The sequence below is a fragment of the Rhipicephalus microplus genome, chromosome 7 (assembly GCF_043290135.1).
Source record: "Rhipicephalus microplus isolate Deutch F79 chromosome 7, USDA_Rmic, whole genome shotgun sequence".
In the NCBI taxonomy this organism is placed as follows: Eukaryota; Metazoa; Arthropoda; class Arachnida; order Ixodida; family Ixodidae; genus Rhipicephalus; species Rhipicephalus microplus.
In genome coordinates this window covers 94976662-94998780 of record NC_134706.1, presented here as the reverse complement: position 1 = coordinate 94998780, position 22119 = coordinate 94976662, and the positions used below count along the sequence as shown (strand labels likewise).

At 44.1% G+C, this 22119-nt stretch overlaps 1 protein-coding gene across 2 annotated transcripts in view; it reads left to right on the top strand.

The window, feature by feature from the left end:
- The window catches only part of LOC142767019 (uncharacterized), a 136781-nt gene extending 119603 nt beyond the window's left edge, over window positions 1–17178 (top strand). For both annotated transcript variants that reach the window (XM_075868237.1, XM_075868236.1), the window contains exon 3: window positions 16835–17178. In XM_075868237.1, coding sequence (XP_075724352.1) covers window positions 16835–17047 — 213 coding nt within the window. In that variant the 3' untranslated portion in view covers window positions 17048–17178. The remainder of the gene's footprint in view (window positions 1–16834) is intronic.
- Window positions 17179–22119: the final 4941 nt, after the last annotated feature.

Here is a 22119-nt window from a genome sequence, read left to right as displayed (position 1 = left end):
TTCAGGACGGTTAGAGGTTTGCGGTCATCCCCCTATCAGAAGTCACCAATCAATGCCTTAGCCCTTCACCAAAATTGACCAGATGTGGACATTGCTGAAGATTTCTGTGCCGGATTATCTGGGCAAACTATAGCACTAAGCAGCTCACCACTTTCGAGCAGTGGTCTGCCACCACGTGATTCCTGTATGGACTTCCCGTTCACCATTCAGGAGCTCAAGACAGCACTCGCTTCATGCAAACGTACCTCCGCACCAGGACCTGACGGAATTTCCTACAGAGCCCTGTGTGATCTGGGTGAGCGCACGAGAGGAGCTCTACTTCAGCTATATAATTGATAGTTGGCTAGAGGGTACTGTCCCCTTAGGTTGGAAAACTAGTCGTCTAGTACCACTGCTAAAACCCGGCAAATCACCAATGGAAATCTCCTCCTATCGCCCGATCGCATTGGCTAGTTGCGTGGGTAAAGTGATGGAGAGAATTATTCTCGGCCGACTCGAGTGGTACTTGGAGTATCATGAGATCTACCCCATTGCCATGGCTGGCTTTCGACGTGGTCGATCATCGATCGATAGCGTCATCGACCTAATCACGTACGTTGAACACGAGAAAGGCCCTAAGCCTCTTTGCGCCTCTCTGTTCCTTGACGTCAAAGGAGCCTATGATAACGTTACACATGAAGCGGTCCTTACCGCACTAGAAGAGATTGGAGTGGGCGGCCGAATGTTTAAGTGGATACGCAGTTATCTCCAAATGCGATCTTATTTTGTGAGTACAGAGAGCGGGATCACGTCTGCATATTTCAGTTGTCGTGGCGTCCCTCAGGATGGTGTACTGAGCCCCGTGCTATTTAATATTACACCAATTGCTCTCCATACGCACCTACCAAAAATATTTATCTATCAACATACGCTGATGACATCTGCATCTGGACATCTGCGGTAACTCGCCTGCAGTTACGAGCGAGAATACAGAGAGCTGCTACTCCAACTGATTTGTATCTACGCAATCGAGGCCTGGAAATTTCCTCCGGAAAGTGCGCTATTCTGACATTTACGCGCAAACCTATGTCGAATTACAGAGTGTCAATTAATGGTCAAATTATACCATATCGTCAATCTCACAAATTTCTGGGTGTTATAGTCGACAGAGACATATCATGTACACCTCATGTGTCGTATTTGAAAAAAGCGATTGACAGGTATATGCCATCTTTTCAAGTTTCTCGCTGGAAAAACTTGGCGAATGCAGCGTTACGACTGTACAGGGTGTTTTTCCTTGGCTTTTTACGATGCAGTCTACCTGCATTATCAAACGCCAGCAAAACAAGTCAACGCATGATACAAAGCGTTCAGACACAGGCGCTTCGAATATGTCTAGATCTGCCTCAGGGTGCCTCAACAATGGCGACTATAGCTATAGCCAAAGACAAACCACCTCGTGCAGATCCATATTGAAATTGAAGCTTTGAGGACACACATAAGGCATGTGGGCCGGACTCCCCGTCACCACCTAGCCTCTCTACCAGCGGATAGACCTCATACTTCTCTTTGTCGAACAATAACTGCACATGGTGACTCTCTACCAACAGGTTTTACGCCCGCGGCGAGACCTTCAGTTCCTTCATGCTGCCTCAAACAGCCAGTCATCAACCTGATAATACCAGGCATCCAGAAAAAACGAGATTTCTCAATACCAGCCCTCAAGCAGCTCGCCTTACTTCTGCTGTACGAAAAGTACCAAGACTGCACCCACCTCTACACCGACGGCTCCGTCCTGCCAAACAGCTCAACTGCGGCGGTCGTTATTCCAACGCACGCCACAACCATTAAATTCAGGACAGCTCATGCAACCACAACAACGGCAGCAGAGCTTGCAGCGCCTTGCGCTGCGCTGCGTTTCATTAACGACCAAAGCACGCAACGGTGGACAATTTTCTGCGACTGCAAGGCGGCACTGCAGTCACTTCTGTCAAATCTACGCCGTGGTCCACACGAGCAGCTGATATTTGATTTGAAACAGCAGAAATGCTACACCATGTAACAGAGAAAGGGCACAACCTTATATTTCAGTGGTGCCCAAGCCACTGTGGAATTATCGGTAGCGAACAAGCTGATCAAGCTCCCGTTCCGCCCATACAGAAGACAACAACTAGTCAATACATCTCTCAAAGATGGACGCTGCTAGGAGGCTCCGCATGCTCGCTCGCCAACGCTCCAAGGCTCTTTGAAATGCACCTCTCTTTACGCATGCAAGATTACGATCCCTTGATCCAACGTTAAGCATATAGCTTCCAACAAAAATTCTACGAGGCGATGCTACTGCTCTGTGCACACTATGGTTGGGAGTCGCGTTTACCAGTGCGTACACGTTCCGCATAGGTATGGCCGGCACCACCGACTGTGCACACTGCGGAGATGAAGAAACCATTCGACATATCCTGTATGACTGCCCGAAATACAACCTCGAAAGACAACAGCTTTCCAATATACTAAACAGGTTTGATGACCAGCCGCTGTCAGAACAAAGTATACTGCGCCATCGTCATGACTCATCGTCACAGAAGAAAGCCGTGCAAGCGCTACTGGGCTTCTTGCGAACTACTGGCCTGTAGGAACGCCTCTGAGTTAACTGATTTTGTGTGTGCGTGTGTGTCGGTGTTTTTCTCTTATTTATTTTTTAACTCTCTCTTAGAACCCCCTATTCTCCAACCCCAGTGTAGGGTAGCATACCGGGTACTAGCATCTGGTTAACCTCCCTGCCTTCCTTTTTTCTCGTCTCTCTCTCTCTCTGTGGCATGTAGCCATGTTCTCACATAACACGCATCTCATGATTATCCTGTCTGCACCAGTCACATACCTTTGTCAGCCATTGACGTCACGTACCACCAAATTTGGCATATGTGAAGGTAGCGAAGCGGCCGCGAGCGCATCATGAGCGTAGCATGTAGTCATCTTATTACATGACACGCATCTCATGTTTATCATGTTTGCACCAGTATAATACCTTCTTCATCCATTCACGTCCCCTAATACCATATTTGGTATAAGTGAAGCTAGCGAAACGGCCACCAGCGCATCATGAGCGTGGCTTCTAATCATGTAGCTACATGACACGCATCTCATGATTATCTTGTTTGCACCAGTCACCTACCTTCGTCATCCATTCACGTACCGTAATACCAAGTTTGGTATATGTGACGCTAGCGAAACTGCCGCAAGCGCATCATAAGCGTGGAACGTAGTCATGTTATTACATGACACGCGTGCCATGATTTTCATGTTAGGGTCTGTTGCTTGTGTTCGCCATGCAATCATGCCATACCAGTTCAGTTTTGACACATGCCATGTGACGAAACCACCGCAAGAGCTGCAGTGCCATGAAATGTAAATCATGACATTCATAAAATGCATGTGATAATTTTCACGTTATGACTAATTAAATGTGCTCTTCATACAGTCTTGTTATGCCATACGAAGTTTGGTGGTGATATCGTTATTGAAACTGCCTGGAAAGCTAAATGTCGTAGGTGGCTAGATGGATAGATAGATAGATAGATAGATAGATAGATAGATAGATAGATAGATAGATACGCTCAAAGTCGCCGAAGTTCGCTAAGAAATGCTTCGCATTTGAAAAATTATCCTCGTAGGATGAAATTGCATTAAGAGGCCTGAGGTATGGCCTCACCGGTGACCAGTGCCGGTAACGCACTGCTTCACTGAAGAAGCATTGACCACCCTGGTGCAGTATCTGGCCACTAACTCGCACATGCATACGTCAATTAACCGACGGCCTTCAGTACCTAGCGGCGACCAAGCAACTGACCATGGCGGTGGTCAGATCTGCAACGCACCAGAGGGTGCTAAATGTCTCCGGGTCTGACAGGACGTCATTATTACCAGGACTTCGAATGTTTAACGCTAGAACCTTATCTAGTGAGGCAAGTCTAGATGTATTATTCGAGCAGCTGGAGGGTGGTAAATGGAATGTAATAGACGACAGATTCTGCTCAGGCGGCACTGAAAAAACACCGCCGCCAGTGCCCGCATCAACGCGCAGGCTAAAGATGGGTATACTGCAAAGAGAACCACATGCAAATAAGCGTGCATGAGCCCTCCTCTATCGTTGGTTTTGAGGGTTGGTTCCCTGAGTATAAATGACCTGGTAAACTCCTTCCTTCAATTCAATTGACTTCGCTTTAGGAAAGTAGTTCAAAACGAAGCAACACTGCGATTCGGCCTAGTTGGAACATACCAATCTTGAAATGTTTGCGCAGGTGCACGGGGACACAGACGTTGTTAGATTGCGCCTGTTAATGTTTTCTTCTGTGGTGCCGCTTGCCTGCGCAAGCATTTCAAAATGAATAAGTTCAATGAACTTCGGGCACTATGCGAAAGATGTTTCAGTAATTTCGGGGTACTGCAACTGTCATTTCAAGTGCAAGCTTGCATCGTATGACATCTAGTCCGAGGCAATCACTCCAACGTGCATTATGTAACGCCTGATTTCGTTAAGCTTGGGCATACGCATCTTGCCAAAGTGAAGATCTGCGTACACGGGAAATCTACCTGACGATCAGTAGTTCGAAGCTCGCTTTATCCAGCATGAAATGCTTTGGTGATTTTCACCTTTGCAGTAAAATCTCCATTGATCTTCCGCTTCCTGTGCGTTGAACTGCTTTATTACGCACGCTAGAATGCTCTCTTGATCATTGTCATTCGTTTGTATATACTACGTTAGTCTGTGGTAGAATATCCACTTTCAGCGCAAACGACCCGGGTTCGATCTCCACTCTGACTCAGGGTATTTTTAATATGTGTTTTCTTTGCATCGTTCGTTATGTTTCTTCCACGCCTGAGATTATGAATTACCGCTGACAACCAGCGACGCCGATCATCGCAATTACTGCGAAACGAGCTTTTTAACGCTACCTTGCTGCGAAAATCTACATTTACACGCAAGAAATGCTGGCGCCCGTTGCCGAAACGCCTGTGTTTCTACAAAGGTAACGCTACCCCTGACGACGAAACTCGTAGGAGATGCTCGAACTCTCGAAAAATCTTGTTCTATATGAAAGAACATCAAATCTAATGCAACCTCGAAAACCCTCATACTGTATGGGCAGATGAACCTATTCTATTTCGTATAAAGGCTTGACAGACCATAAGCATGCACTCTCTGCAGGCTTTCCTAAAACCATTCATCCTGAATTCTTTGACCCACCCAGCCCAATCTGTAACGAGGTTAGAAATGTACGTCATACGCTATGGGACACTCCTCGTTGCGGTATTTCTGTCAGTTCTCAAAAGAAAAGTAATGCCCCGACCTATGAAGCTCCGACCTACACCTTAAATTTCGGGTAGTTTAGAGTGCCTGCGATAGGATGCTTAGGCTTGAGATGAACCCACCCACGTGGGACAGGCACGACATGCTGCGTTGTGAGGGCCTAGCTCTCTGACACGATTCTTGTCAGCACTGTTCGCCCGATCAGTGTGCACTTTTCTTTCTGTTACTCCAAGAACAAAAATGTCGCAGTAGGCTGGCCGCCAATACTCCCACAAGGAATAGCTACTCTACTTTTGAGAACGTACGCTGTCCGTTGCAAGTATTGAAATAAGTGTCCTTAACGGAAAGTTGTTTCGTTCACGGGTGATCTAAAAAAGTGAATCAGAAGTCACAAGGAACTTCGGGAGCTGTCTGTGCATTTGCTGAAAAGAAAAGCTCAAGAGGACTGCAAAAAAATGAACAAGAGCTCTGATATATTGTAAACTGGACCTTCAAAAGCCTACCGCACGAACATGCGTGTTTTTGCAATATGTGAGTCGCCACTCAGGCAGTCAAGAAGCCGTCATCAAAAGTGCGATATTATTTTGTAAATATATACGTTAACTGAAAGGCGTAGGCACCCGATTACCACTAGGGTCGATTGATTTGTGGTTTTTAACGTCCCAAAACCACTATTTGATTATGAGAGACGCCGTAGTGGAGGGCTCCGGAAATTTTCGACCACCTGGGCTTCTTTAACGTGCACCCAAATCTGAGTACACGGGCCTACAACATTTCCGCCTCCATCGTAAAGGCAGCCGCCACAGTCGGGAGTACCGCTAGGGTCATTCTATGCCAAACGACTCAGCCATTCAGGCAACCATCTTGAATGTATTTGGAAAACATCGTGGTGCTTTTTTTGCTAATCAGTGCATTGAAAAGAGAAAACTGCTAGAATATTTCGGAAAGTAAAAAAAAATTTCCTCACCTGGCTACCTTTTGAACTTCCTGAATTGTCGTCTGAGTGTTGCTTGTAGAAAACTTTAATTTAAAAGTACCGCTCTTTCTTTATTTGCTAAATTTGGTCTACATGACAAGTAAAGGTGCTTGTGCAAGGTGTTTGAAGCTCAGTAACATAGGTGCAATTTTACTGGCAAATATGCCTTCAAGAATTAAGCCGAAATGTCTTTATTATATATATATTTTTTTCGTTGCAATTCTATGTATGAATATCTGAGTTGTCAATACTCACTCCACCTAAAGTATATTTTGAGCGACAAATTCTTCTTGACATCTCAAGTTGATAACCACTACGCAAAAAACACTAATTTCACAAAATCGTCATTTTTGTGCACATTGAGACGAAATTCGCACTATATGGTGATGCACCTTAAAATCACCTTTATCTTTAATTCGAAAACAAGTGAACAGTTATTTTGATATGGGGCATGCCTGGGTGGCGGAGCAGGCGAGTCCTTGCCGTGACGTCACATCGCAGTGACTGCGGTGACGCCAGCGTTCGCTCTCGGGGCCAATAACGACGGCTCATTATTTTCGCAGTGTACAAGGTTTCGATAGTTGGGAAGGGGTAGAGAGCTGAAAATAATGAGCGAGAGCTTGAGTTGGCTTAGCAAAAGCCGTGTAGTGACGTTATTATATGTTTATTTCGGGTCAGTCTTTGGCCTTAGATATAGGCAAGTAAAGGCCTATGGCAATCAGTGCGATAGAGTGGAGCTGCGCATGCATGAGTACCTCAGGGCGAGTGCCCACTTAGTAACATAGGCTGAAAGCGTGTGCTTACCGAAAGCTTTAAGCCCTGAAAGCTTTGTTTGATTTCTGTAAATGAGTGCGTAATGGTCGAAACACACGTGCGAGTGCAGTTGGCTTTAGTGGAGCCATATTGGTGAACTTTGAGTGCTTATCGTAGACTTGTGAACTGTAGTTGTCATTAAAGGTAAGAAAGGTGACTGAGTTTAACAGGCACCAACGTCAGTGAAAGCTTACACCAAATATTTGGGGCTTATATCTGTATACCCTAGTGCCAAGGTTCATTAGTTTACACAACTGGAAACACGTGCTCCAGCAATATAATGCGTGCAATATAAACTATAGCAGAGTTGCCGATAGATGGGGCTAAACAATATCCCAGAATTCAATCTAAGCGCAGAGCAAAATTTGGATTATCGGTACAGCTTCAGAAAGCAAGCTACAAGTACAGCAGCGATACGTACGTCCACATGTGCCCCAGAAGAACAATGAGCACCTATAAAAACCACTTGCCACTAAAAATGAAGATACTTTCACACACAAAAATTGCATCTGCCACTAAAATTAGCCAAAACCCCATTAGTGACCACTGGTCTAATAAACTAACGTCAAATAGAGAATGTGGCCAAGAGAGGCATGCAGCGTAAAGACTGCAGCTCCTAACTAGTGGTGCCAAGTCTACAGGGAGTCTGGAGCTCAGCAGTCTGAGTTGTTTCTTTTCGGTTTTTTCTTTAGAAAAACATGACCGCACCGCCAAAAGTGGTTGCTGCCTGACTGGAAATTGGCAAGCGTTCATCATGAACTGTGTAGACCAATTTTGCAAAACGACATTTTGGTTGCCTTCATACTTGTGTTCTAATGTTGAACAGTAAAACTTGCCCTTATATTTGTAGCGCAAAACGGAAAGGAACGGAGACAGAAGAAACGCATAGACAAAACAGGCGCTAGACGCCAACGCTACAATTATGGATGCAAGTGAACAAAGCGAACTAGCCCGCATCGCGACTTTGACTACAGTAAAAGATTCGGGACGATGCAGCTCACGTTTTCAGACATTCTCAAGTTATCTTATGTTGTATATAGGCTTAACAAATGCCAATGTTAGCTTTCAGAGTCTCGGAGAACAATGATTTCAAGGTGCCTTACAATTTATGTCTGTATGACTGCCAACACTGAACTGCGGTGTTTTGTGTATCAGTTTTCAAACTTTACCACAAGGTTATTAAGCAAGCATGTTGTTCATCAAAACCAACACGCGTTTTCACTGTCTGGAATGTAAACCTTTTTTTTTCGGCAGTGAATACGAGCTTAGTTTGCACTTTGCAACTACACAAATATGGCTGCTAACAGCTAAATAATCGTTGATGGCGTATTTTGGGAGTAAATGCGCAAAAAAGTTCTGTACAAAATTTTTCATGTGACACTTGGTATATGCTAGCCCGTATACCGTTACGCCTTTACATCCTGCACAATACCAGACTAGCTGAGACTTCAGGAGCCAGTCCACTTTGTGAACATGGATCTCTAGCGAAGCCTTATATCAAGACGGGTCACAGGGCAGTATCGAGATACAAGATTATCGCGATAGTATTTCAGGGATACTTTTGAGTATCTCTATTTATGTCGCGAGATACGTTTGAAAAATGTATCCGCATTTCAGTTGTGAAACGCGCTTACAATGTACAGGTTTCATCGCAAAACTAGGCCGGACACTAGTATATCGTTCGTTTTTTTCTTTCATTGCAAATGAGCTGAGCTGCCTCTTCCGAGTAACAGTAAACGTCCTTTTTTGTTACTGCACAAGAAACGGAGCAACGCGACTCTACACCATCAACAGGGCGGCGAAGATTCAACGTGCTAGAGCGATGTATCATGTAACCGCGTGACGGCGCTAACGGCAAAATCACAGGGGCAATTTTTTCGGCATTTAGGTGACGATGCTGTCTCCGCACTACCCTGCGAGTGTTTCAGCAACTAGGTGAACCGACAAGATTCATCTCCATGCCGCAGCACAATCTGGCTACGAAGGTGATATTTATTCGCTGTAGCATGAATTTGTGCTTCTCTCCAGCTGTAGACATTTTTTTTTCGCTTGGAGTCTTCCGTTAAAGCCGAAGTCACGTTGCCTAGAAGACAGCCTGTTTGAGGAGCACGAGTTGCTAAGTGTTAATAATACTGCAGCTATTTAGGCAACGAACATCTTACGTGCAAAACGATTTCATACTTTTTCTCACTTCTCGGCACTCGTTAGTGATTCGAGATAGTTGCTTGAACTATGGTATCTCTAGCTTACCGCGTTTTGTTGTCACTCAATAGGTCAGTTTTGGTGTTCAATGCTGGATACTCTCGCGATGAAATAGTTTACTGTTCAGGGGCGAAGCTCTCTATGGTCTAGGGCCGTCCTGCATCCCTCCAGCGTAGCCAGCACGGAATATCCAAAGACAGAAAAACAGACAGACAGACAGACAGACAGACAGACCGACAGACAGACAGACAGACAGACAGACAGACAGACAGACAGACAGACAGACAGACAGACAGACAGAGAGAGACAGACAGACAGACAGACAGGCAGACAGGCAGGCAGGCAGGCAGACAGGCAGGCAGGCAGGCAGGCGGACGGACAGATGGACGAACTGACCAACGGACGAACGCTTCGAACCACTCATTATTCCCTCCTTGCTATAATTTTTAATGCAACTAATACATATAAGTGTTATGATTATATATTTTGTACTGTGTAACCACTCCCCCTAAGTAATTTCTTTATAGCAGAGATCTGTTTTTCGGAATACTTTTCTGAGCATATACATGATACGTAGGTGACGAAAATTTCCGAAATATAGCCTGTGCCATACTCTTACGCCACAAGTGAATTGTCCATCCTGGAACACCGTTACATTGAGCCTATGTCTCTTTCTAAGATACTCAACATTAAAAAAAAACATTTCTCTTCTTGCCGGGAAAGCGTCAAAGTCCCTCATGCGCCCGGAATACTGCGAATGAACTTCATTGGTTCTTGCCATGTGCGCGTTGCTCCTTCACATTTAGTGGAGCAGTAGTGAGTTTGGTGGTGTGTCTTATTTCTGTGATACGCACGTTTTTCTTCACTGTCCTCGCCTTAAACAAATTCGGTGTAAAGCCTCCCAGAAAGGACATCTCTTACGTCTTCTCCAGCACATCGTGCGTATGTATATTGCGTCATTTCAAAACATCGGTTTGTTATTCTGAAAATGCAGCTCTACAAACTAGTGTATTGATGTGCCATTCGCGTCATCCCTTGTGACTGGAGCCCAGCATAACATAGCCCTAGGGTGTGCCATCATTAGACGATTCACGTCGAGCGCTAGATCAATAGAACTACCATTCGTTCACGTGCAATTCTTTCGTATACATATACCACCCTGCAGTTCGAACGCATGGTGACTTTATCGCGGACGTCTTTTAGTTTGTGGACTGTTCAATACAAACATGTATATTTAGAGACTAGACTTCTCTACATGTCGCAATGCTGCTGCACCGGCATTCTCTCGAACCCATGTTGGTCAGCACTCTCAGTAGATAGACAGAGTCAGTGGCTTGATTGCTTGCCTAACATCGGCTGAACGCTGCACTCAAGCCTGCGCAGCCAGCCATTATGTGCTGGAAGAAATCATATTAAACATGTATTTGTAAGTGCCCACCAAAGTGGCACTCCAATATAAACCCGCGGATACAAACCTTCCACTCTTTCTTTCAGAAGTCTTCCTTGTCTGAGCTTGATACGTTTGCTTTCACGATGACAAAACATGGTCAGCGTAGCGTTATAAGCGCTACAGTCTATGAATTTTCTTATGTATGCCTTTTCTAGTAAAAGGTGCACAAGCAGATTAAATACGTGTTGTTATGGTGCCCCAAACATGCGCAATAATTGCTTTTTAAATGACGATTGCACAAGTACGAACGCTGAATCTTGAGCAACATTGGTGGGCGTTGCGGATGGGATCAGCCGTTTCAAGTATCCGATGCAGTTAAGAGTGGGAAAACAGACAAATGTACAGATGGACGGACGGACGGACGGACGGACGGACAGACAGACAGACAGACAGACAGGCAGGCAGGCAGGCAGGCAGACAGGCAGACAGACAGGCAGGCAGACATACATACAGACAGACAGACAGACAGACAGACAGACAGACAGACAGACAGACAGACAGACAGACCAAAATTTTTTGCGTCGAAAGTCCCCAAGAAATAATATCGTCTTTAAAAATCACCAATGGTCTTTTTTTTCTACGCATAGTTGAAGAGGGCAGATTTCGTTCTCCGTGCACAACTTTAATCTTACGTGTGACCACGTTTTGTGTGTGTGTGTGTCCAGCTGAGTTTGATACACAACATCTGCTACGATTCTGTATGTTTTCGGTTATGTGCGTATAAGTCTTTACTGTACCATAGGGCTAGCATAAGCAAATCTTGGGCTATCATTTATTATTTAGAGCCCCCTTTATGGTCTTTCTGCGAGCAGTATTGAAACAAAAAGCGAAACGTCACCCCATCGCTGAGTCATTTTTGTTGGGTAATCTAAAGGGCCAGACACAACGGCTAGTGACAAAGCCATTTATGTTTCCGGAAATCTTCGCACTTTGATTTGCGACAGCAATGAGATTCGATTGCGCTGTATCAACACAACACCAGTGTCCAAGTGCCACTTAAACGATTACCATACAGCGCACATTCTCTTCGTGAGATATACAGAGTTGCCAGGGATCTTATAGGGGACTTTGTTTCTTGTTTTCATAATATTTTGTTTCTAGTTTTCGTGGTTTTGAAGAGCATATAGAATGCCAGGAAAGTGGATCGTTAGTGAGAGAGGCTATTTTCGTAGGCTATTCAATGACACCTTACTGAATTTAAGGCAACAAGAGATTTCGGGAACCATCAAGTGTTTCCATCTGAAACAAAATGATACCACCAATTGATTGACAAGAGAACGCTCCAATTATTATGAAGCACTCACTACTACAGCGTCTGGATGCGTGCGTCAGTGTGGTGCAGGTGTTAGCAAAACTCGAATGGCCTTTGCAAGTACGTGCGTCGCATGTTATGTTCGACCACGCTTGCCGCAGAAAGTGCTTTTCTTTTCTCTACATCCCGGAAGCATTCGAAGATGCTGACCGCGTAGTGATGCTGAAGTACTCCATAATTTAAACTTTTCCAGTAAGATAAGACAATAGCCCCGCCGCGGTGGTCTAGGGGCTAAGGTACTCGGCTGCTGACCCACAGGTCGCGTGATCGAATCCCGTCTGCGGCGGCTTCATTTCCAATGGAGGCGCAAATGTTGTAGGGCGGTGTGCTCCGATTTGAGTGCGCGCTAAAGAAACCCAGGTGGTCAAAATTTCCGGAGCCCTCCACTACGGCGTCTCTCATAATCATATAGCGGTTTTGGGATGTTAAACCCCACGTATCAATCAACATAAGACAAGAAAATTATGGAACATCTCCCCGAAGGAAGCTATGAGGAGATGCGTGGCAGCGGCTGCTGAAAAGAAAACGGTTTGAGGCAAAACTTCGTGTAGCTTTCACTCGAGTAAGAGTTTGTTTGAAACGCAAGGACACGGAAGGTGTGTTGGGGTTCGCGTAAATTTGATCGCAGATAAACGAGTCAAAAGAGTGTTTCCACTCGGCGTGGGGCCGAATGTGGCGGGTGGTAGAGAGGATGAAGTGAAAAAGAAGTGTGTTGCGAGTGTGTTACGGAGCAACTCCAGTAAGTGGCGTTGGGAGGAGAAGACAGCGGCTGCGGGTGAGGGAGGGATTGACGTCCACGCGCAGCGGCAACTTGACTATCTTGGCATCGTTGCAACAACTCCGGTAGGGCAACATGATGCCATGCCTTGGCAAGGAGACACGGATGAACAGCGTTACACAGGCTAGTCCAACAGCTGCTTTGCATCTAAAAAAAGCATGCAGAAGGTCAATAAAGTACTCGCTATAAGGGCAGGAAAACGCTATCACATTCCAATCCTAAAGGCGAAGCTTAACGGCCCACCTTTATTTTTTTTTTCAGCTCACAGGACGGCCGCATTGTGGTTTCGCTTAGACATACAAACTTTTGTTTTAATACGGCCACCATTTAGAGCATGTAGAGCTACCAGGGTGATTGAATGCCCGCAAGCTCTAGAACAAAGACATTCTTCTTTGCGATGTAAGGTGCTCGATATAAAATAGAAAGTTTAATGTGCGTGCTATATCTTGTAAGGAACGCTAAAGCCAGGGTATTGTTGCACAGAAATATTTGTGGTTCACATAACGCAAATTTTGTTTGTATTTTTTTGTAATCATGAAGGTGCTAGTGCATTTACCTCATGAGAAACACGCTGATTTTTATTCTGCATTTCGACACCTTCTAAATGCTCTTTTTGAGGTTGAAATCAAACCATGCTCTCAGATTCAAAGAGCAAGAAATCGTTGCAGCGGAATAAGCTTATTTAAAATGAAGCCTTCTTTCAATTGGATGAAAAATTTCAGAATAAAATCTCGTTTCAACTTTGGAGCCTTATGATGCATGTCATGCATTTTATTAATAAACTTTACGTGACATGAAATACTTTTCTTTTATCAGTTTTTATGTTCATTTTTTACGCTATTGTCAACAAGGTACGAAGAGATATGTTAAGGATTAGCAATACCTTCCACGTGTTTATCTATTTTTTTCAAAAAAAAGACGAGTACCCTGAAAGCTATATTGAGCATGGGATGCAGTAGTTGCACACTGTCGTAGCACTCCTTCGAATTAACCTCAAACCAAGTATCTCAGTAGTATTTTCAGAACTAAACGACATTACACGCAGCTATTCAAGTTTTCGCCCCATTTCCTCAGTTTTGATTTTCTTTAGCAATGCTTTCAATAATACCTCAGTAAGAGGTAAATAAATGTGAACAATTGAACGTCTTGTTCAAATGAAGGAATGGGGCCTTGGGACACTGTATGTGCCGAGGGCCAGCTGATCAGAGACCTAGCTTTTTAGAGACAAATCAAAGCACTAGCAAATGTATACGAATATAGCCCAGCTACAAGGTTTCGCTCTAGACAGTGAAGGAAACCTCCAAATACATATTGACGAGAAGGACACGCAGCCAATACGGCTTTCGGGGCGATAACCAGCACGCAGACTGTGTTAGAGAAGCCATGACAAAACGGTACTTGGCAGTCTGTGTTCCACGAATAGAAATGGCGATAATCATCCTCGCCGGTGACCTTCTCTCCAGCCGTGCTCAAGAGCTTCGGGAATGGAGGGTGCGGGCTTCCGAACGTGGCAGGCTAGTTCTAAAGACTGCGCCAAGGCCTACCTTGACGCATCGATGGGATTGCCTGTATGGGGTAAGCAACGCACTTGCTTTGAGGGCATGCCCTTTTACGTGCCGCGGAGAAAGTGCACTATCTGCTTTTGCCGATACCCAAGTAGTTAATCTTTTAGTGGTGCTATATACAACCCGAATAAAATGCTTTGTGAGGCACTCGGTTATGAGAAGAGTAAGAAGCACGAGCGGTGCCTCCGCGTTTTATTTGCAGTGGGCAGTATTTGACCCCCTTTTTTGTTACCGTTCATAAAGTGGTTCATACGCAGGCTTCGCGTTTTTGGTCTTTATCGGTTCGCTATGTTAATCAAAATATGTCTAGCACACGATCGTAACGTGGGGTTTTTTTAGTTGGTGTTGAATGTCTTTCTGCAACCAATGCAAATGTAAAAATAGAATGGTACGCGCGAGAAATTTCCCTTTATGAGCTGGGGCTGCATCAGTTGCTGAGAATGCAATTCAGCGTCCCACTTAGAGTGACCAATTGTCGACGACTTGGCCAGCTCAGCTAGTGGCTAACTTTGGTAGAATTTCAACTCCTCAAAAGTCACGGGAAGGTATTCTTTTATGTAGCAACAGTATGATACTCCTTGAAGTAGCGAGTGTTGGGTGATCACCGTGCGATAGCATGGAGAACTATGCTATCAGACTACTGTGGTGTAATGCAAGCAATTTCTAAGGCTGCGCATTCTACGTAATTAGGGTTCCTCTCTGAAACGTGTATTGGACTGTGTGAAGGCGTGTTGCTATTCAAATGCTTCTTTTATGCAGGTTATGTAACCAGGCATTCATGAATAACTCAGGACTACACGATGTTCAGAGAGTCTGCGCTTTAGAGTCGATGCCGCATCCTTAGCCTCATTGCGAATTTCAGTATTATGAGAGGTGCGAACGCATATAACATGACAGGTGTAGTGCACTCGGCCTGATTATATTGAGCACATATTTACCTTTACGTAAAGTTCAAACAGATCAATGCTGGCTATTCTTAATAGGACTTGTGAATGATAGAGTGTTGACTATTCTGTCCGTATCCAAAATAAAATACTAGTATAGTTTTACACTTAGTTTCTCGGCTATACTGCTCTCAAAAATGTACTCGTGCTTGAACATATTGCACATCTTAAATACCACTAAAACTTACGCGCTTGCACCTAAATATTAAACTTTGGTAACTGCTATAAACAAATATCCTAAGCAGCCAAGCGAATGAGCAATTACAATGTTCTCTGGGCAAACGAGGGAAGTGTAGCGAGAAATATACGGTGTAATGAGCGCCAAGAGACCGTAAATGAACAGTACCAGGCGCAGCTGAATGTTATCGCAGCGTACTCGCTGCGCTTATACGACCACTTTCGTGAAAGTAGAACCGTGCAATCTACGAGGCACCGTCGTTAAAACAGGTCACCGTGTACTAACAATCTCTCTACAATTGAGCTCCGCTGAGGCGAGTACGCTGAAAACGTTTACGTGCCTGCGTCGCTTCGAAACTTTCGCTCCATGTAGGGTTGAATAGAATTATGCTCTAAGAACGTTCATGAGCGACTGCAAAGTGTCGCGTAGAGCTACATTTTGTATGAAGACATGACTGTTACGTGCGGGAACTGACGTGAATCGTGATGTGCCTCCCGTTGAACAATTGTGCACGTTTATCTTCCTGCTACTTTGTCTAGGGCGTTTCTAGGGTGTGGCTCAGTAGCACTTCTATGTTACCGTTTATCTTGTGGAAACTCGTGTATAACAATTATACCCTGTGAAGCGCTTGATGCAGCACCGTAATTAAGGCGTTTGTAGCGCAAACACGCACACAGGCACACACACACCGTGTACCCACATGGCTTCATTTTAAAGTTGAGGGAGAGAGTTCAAGAAGTAAATAGCGTATAACGTAGCTCACAATCAGTGTAGAGTGAATCACTTTGTAGGACTCTAAAATGAAGTTAATAGGTTTTGGCCATCACTCTGAGTGTACTTGGTTGAATATTTGCAATAGCCCACCTTTCAGTAGTTTTGGATGATAGTAATAAAAATTGGGAGATCCCGTGTATAGTAGAATCTGCTAATATAGTTATGTCATACCATACCAGTTTTGCAATATGTCGTGTTAACGAAAGCACCACAAGAGCAGGAAGACCATGAAATGTAAATTGTGACATTCATGACACACATGTCATATTTTGAAGTTATGACTACGTTGTTACGCTCGTCATACCGTCATGGTATTCTATACGAACATTGGTATCGCCACACAAACACACAGACAGACACACACACAGACAGACAAACACACAGACAGACAGACAGACAGACAGACAGACAGACAGACAGACAGATAGACAGATAGATAGATAGATAGATAGATAGATAGATAGATAGATAGATAGATAGATAGATAGATAGAGTGGGCATGGAACTTCAGCGAAGATGTACACGCATCTGACACCCTTCTGTTATATTGTGCAGATCTCGACCGTCATTGCCTCATGTACCAGTCCTTTGCCCGGAGCCGCGTCTGCGCACCCGGTAGCGTTCCTGGACACGCGCTTCAACCAACCCTGCGATCACCTGACTTTCCCGCTTGCCAGCCTTCCGGATTGCGCGTTCGGGAAAGCCTGCCGGTGCTCGACCCCCCATAGTTATCAGCATCGACGGATGCATCAACTCGCAGCTATATAAGGAGCTGGATCTACGGCCGCCCCTTTAGTGGGCATGGAACTTCAGCGAAGATGTACACGCATCTGACACCCTTCTGTTATATTGTGCAGCTTAGTTCACCGGTTTCCCTCTACGCTAAAAAAATAAACAACGTTTGTTTGCTGATGCTTCCATGCCCACAAGTTTTGCTTATGTCCATTTGCGAGTGCGTTCATGTCGTTAGGCTTCTGGCTATGTCCGGTGATGTTGAGGAAAACCCGGGCCCGCCAAAAGAAGATACGGGGAAGCAATACAACGAGCTAATCTCGTTTATTAAGGGGCTGCACTCTAAGATAGACGCAAAACACGAAGAACTTATGGAATCCATTAACGAAGTTAGAGAGGCGCAAGTGTCTCTTGAACAAAAAGTGGCAGAATTAGACAACCGATTATGCGCAGTTGAGGAATGTGTCCGGGTCTCAGACAGCGAGCCGAATCGTCAAGTGGTACCAGAGGTACTTTCGGTTAACAAGCGCCTTGACGAATTTGAAGATCGCTCTCGCCGAGAAAACTTGATTTTTTATGGAATAGAAGATTGCGATTCGGTAACGTGGGCGCAATCAGAAGAAAAAGTTTGCCAAATCCTCAATGAAGCTCTGAAGCTAAACTTGGGAAGTAGCGACGACCGCATATCCCGCGCGCACAGGCTAGGCAGATTCGTAGTTGGCAAATCTCGACCAGTGATCGTAAAATTTGCTTCTTTTAGGTTCCGAGAAAGCATACTGCAGTCTAGAAGTAGTTTTCGCGAGTCTCATGTGTCAATCAGCGAGGATTTCTGCCGCGCAACAAGAAGCGTGAGCAAGAAGCTTTTTGAATTCGGCAAGGCGAGTGGCGAGAAGTATACCGTCAAGTACAATAAGCTTTACATCAACAAAAAGTGCTTTGTGTACTCTCCGGTGACCGACAGCGTTTGTGAGACGCATACACATGCGCATAACTCATCAGAAGCTTCGTCCTCCGCTACGCGTGCCGACGAAGATACGCTCTTATCCTAACAAAGTTCACCCCTCGGCCACTTATCGTAACTACTCAGTTTTGTATTCTAACGTACGAAGTGTTCTTAACAAACAGGATGCATTATCTACAATTTTTGATGACTGCGCCGCCGATGTTGTAGTGTTAACGGAAACCTGGCTTACCCCTAATATTGCAAGTGTAGAGCTGTTCGATTGTGAAAATAATTATACCATTTACAGATGCGATAGAGAAGAATTGCCAGGAGGTGGTGTACTTATATCCGTAGCTGATTATATAGTTTCTAGCCAAGTAGTAATAGCATCACTTTTAGAATTTGTCTGTGTTTCCCTCCATGTCAACTATCGAAATGTCATAGATTGTGGCTGTTACCGCCCTCCGAGTGCGACGCCAGTGTTTTGCGAGCAACTGCATGATGCTTTGAATGATATTGTCAAAAGGCACCCGCATACACCTGTTTTTCTTCTAGGCGATTTTAACTACCCGAAAATAAACTGGTCACTTCCTTCTTGTTCATTAAGCTCACTTTCAGCCGACAGTTTACATTTCGTGGAACTGTGCGAAGACTTTAACCTTACCCAACTCGTAACGCAGCCAACAAGAATGGGCCCCACTTCATCAAATGTTCTTGATCTGATTCTCACCACTGTACCAGACCTTGTCCATTCTATTTCATATATCCCAGGCATAAGTGACCATTGTTTTTTGCACTTCAATCTAACAGGTTCTTTAAGGCGTCGGTCAAACAATCGGAAAACAATAAGAGACTACTCACGCGGCGATTATGACTCAATCAACAGTGAACTCGAATCGAATTTTGAGAGCTTTGCTAATGGCTTCTTTGATCGCAGTGTTCAACAAAACTGGAACTTGTTCAAAATGAAAGTTGAATCTTTAATCACGCGATACATTCCCACATACGTTATCAAGGGTCGCCAACGCACCCCTTGGTTCTCAACTGACATAAAAAAATTGCGGAATAAAAAGAAACGGTTGTTCCGTCAGGCAAAGCAGACTAATTCGTTTGCCCGTTGGCACGTGTACAAATCTGTCCTTTCCAAATACAGAGCAGCTATCAAGGAAGCCAAGCGCGTTTTTCCTAATAATACCCTTCCCTTAATTCTTGTAACCAACCCTTCTAAGTTTTGGAAAACTGTTAAACCTAGGGAAAAGAAAAAACATTTCGCTTACGAACTCACATGGGCAGCCAGTTCACTGTGAAGAGTGTTGCATTGCATTAAATGATTTTTTTGTTACTTCTTTTTCAAGTTGTTCTGCTTCTGCGTTGCCACAAATGCCTAGTCGTGATTTTTCACCCATGTATCCTGTTACCGTTGATGCCGTTGGAGTGGAAAATTTAATTCACAAGCTTATGTTATCCTCTTTTTGTGGCGTAGATGAAATCAACTCAAAGTTTCTAAAAAACACTGCATTGTATTCATCAATTTACTTGTCCCTAATCTTTTCGCAATCTATTCAGACCTCCACTTTGCTGCTTGACTGGAAAGTGGGGAAGGTGGTTCCTCTGCACAAGTCTGGTAACGCACAGTCTCCTCTCAATTATAGACCGATTTCCCTAACCAGTGTTCCTTGTAAAATGTTAGAACATATAATTTACTCCAACTTTGTCTCATTCCTAGAATCAAACTCTTTTTTTTACACCCTACCAGCACGGATTCCGAAAAAGTTACTCATGTGAAACCCAACTTCTTTATTTTACTAATGACATCGCATCGGCTTTAGATCGCGGCTCACTTGTGCATTGCATTTTACTTGACTTTCAAAAAGCTTTCGATAAAGTACCTCAACAATTACTCCTCCTGAAAATTAGTGCCTTAAACATTGACCCGAACATTCTTAAATGGATTGAATGCTTTCTGACTAATCGCACTCAGTTTGTAACAACTAATGACTATAACTCACCTCTTTCTAAAGTAACATCCGTCGTACCCCAAGGTTCCGTATTAGGCCCTTTACTTTTCCTTATATATATTAATCATCTCCCCGGAAGCATTAACTCCACTATAAGGCTATTTGCAGACGATTGTGTAATTTACCGCGAAATAAACAATGAATCAGATAACCAATTTCTACAGTCAGACCTTGACACTGTCTCAACCTGGTGAAATAAATGGCTTATGACTCTCAACTCTAACAAATCTAAATGCATGTCAATAACCCAGCGATCTATTTCTCCCCCCTGTACCTACAGAATTAACGCAGTTCCCCTCCAGCATGTCTCTTCATATAAGTACCTCGGCGTTTACATTACCAACAATCTATCTTGGCACACGCATGTTACCTACATCTGTAATAACGCTAACTGAACGCTAGGATACTTACGCCGCAACTTTTCTCGCGCTCCGCTGTCCCTCAAAATTCTACTATACCGATCACTAATTCGCCCAAAGCTTGAGTACGCGTCCGCTATATGGGATCCCGTGCAGCAAAATTTAATCAATGCGTTAGAATCTGTTCAGAACCGCTCAGCTCGGTTCATTTGTTCTAATTATTCCCGTACTGCTAGCATATCAGAAATGAAATCTAACCTTGACCTGCCCAATTTAACTGTCCGGAGGAAACTGGTGCGACTGCATTTTTTTCATAACATATTTTTTCACAATCCATCAATGAAGCGAGACCTCATTTCACAACCGTCATATCGCTCATCGCGCATTGATCACCAGCATAAGGTTGCCATTCCGTTTTGCCGCACCAAATTCTTTTCAGCAACCTTCTTACCGAAAACAGCCACCGATTGGAACTACCTTCCCACTTCCGTTGTAACAATAACAGACCCTTTGTTATTCAAGACTGCAATTTCTCAGCAATGTTTGTAACTATACGCAGTTTCTATTATCTATCTTTGTCTTGTATGTGCTTGAATTCTTACTTATACATTTTTAGTTGATTTATGTTGCCTTCGTGATTTGCGCATCTGACACTTGTTTTTTTTCTTTGTCTTTTTTTCTTGTGTGTTATAAAATGTTGTACCCACCCCCTCTGTAATGCCCTACGGGCCCTGAGGGTATTCTAATAAATAAATAAATAGATAGATAGATTGATAGATACATATATGATAGATAGACAGATAGATAGATGACAGACAGACAGATAGATAGATAGATAGATAGATAGATAGATAGATAGATAGATAGATAGATACGCTGAAAGTGTGCGAAGTTCGCTAATAAATGCCTCGCATTTAATACCTGAGTTTGAACATCTCAAAACAACGATATGAGTATGAGATACGTTGTATTGGAGGGCTTCGGAAACTGAAACCAACTGGGGTTCTTTAGCGTACACTTTAATCAGTACATGGGGCTGCAGCGCTTTCGGCTTCATTAAAAATGCAGCCGCAGCAGCGGGCATTCGATCCCGTGACCTTGAGGTGACAGCTTTGGATAGCAAGTAAAGTTACGTGAGTGATAATAGAGAAGCTTTGTCTGTTTTCTGGGTCAAAGGTCCCCAGTGTTGCGCTCTTCTAGGAGTGTACTAGGTATCCATCTATGTGATTTCCTTTTCTTTACGCAACATTTGCGGTACTGCATATACCACTGAGAAGCGTATTCCATTGTCTGTTTCTACGAGGCTTAACTTTTGTGTGGAAAATGACCGGTTGTCTGCCACGGTGTTACTCCGCGCATTACGAACGCACCAACACTCATCAGTAGACGCCGACGTGCTGCGCTGGCTTTCGTCATCGCTCTGGACAACGCTCTTCGTGTCGTTTGCACAGAAAATGAAGTGAAAATGAAAGATTTCGCATCATTTTGATTGTTTCAACAGGCATCAAAGTTTTTTTTTCTGCTTAGAAGTTCCGATTCATAAGTATACCATGTGAGATTGCAATATGTTTTATTTTAAGGAGCGAAGCTCCTTATAGCTGCACCCGCTCGTCTCTCGTAGCTGTTGTAGTATGTAACAAGTGTAACATTTTGATTTCCAAAGCGGTGCCAGTGAGAGCTTTCTTCTGTGCGTTGTTGAACAATAAAATATAGTGCTCAATGTACATGCCAATGGCTGCTAATGGGGAATGAGAGACAGGAGAATTCGACTTTTAGTTAACACGCACG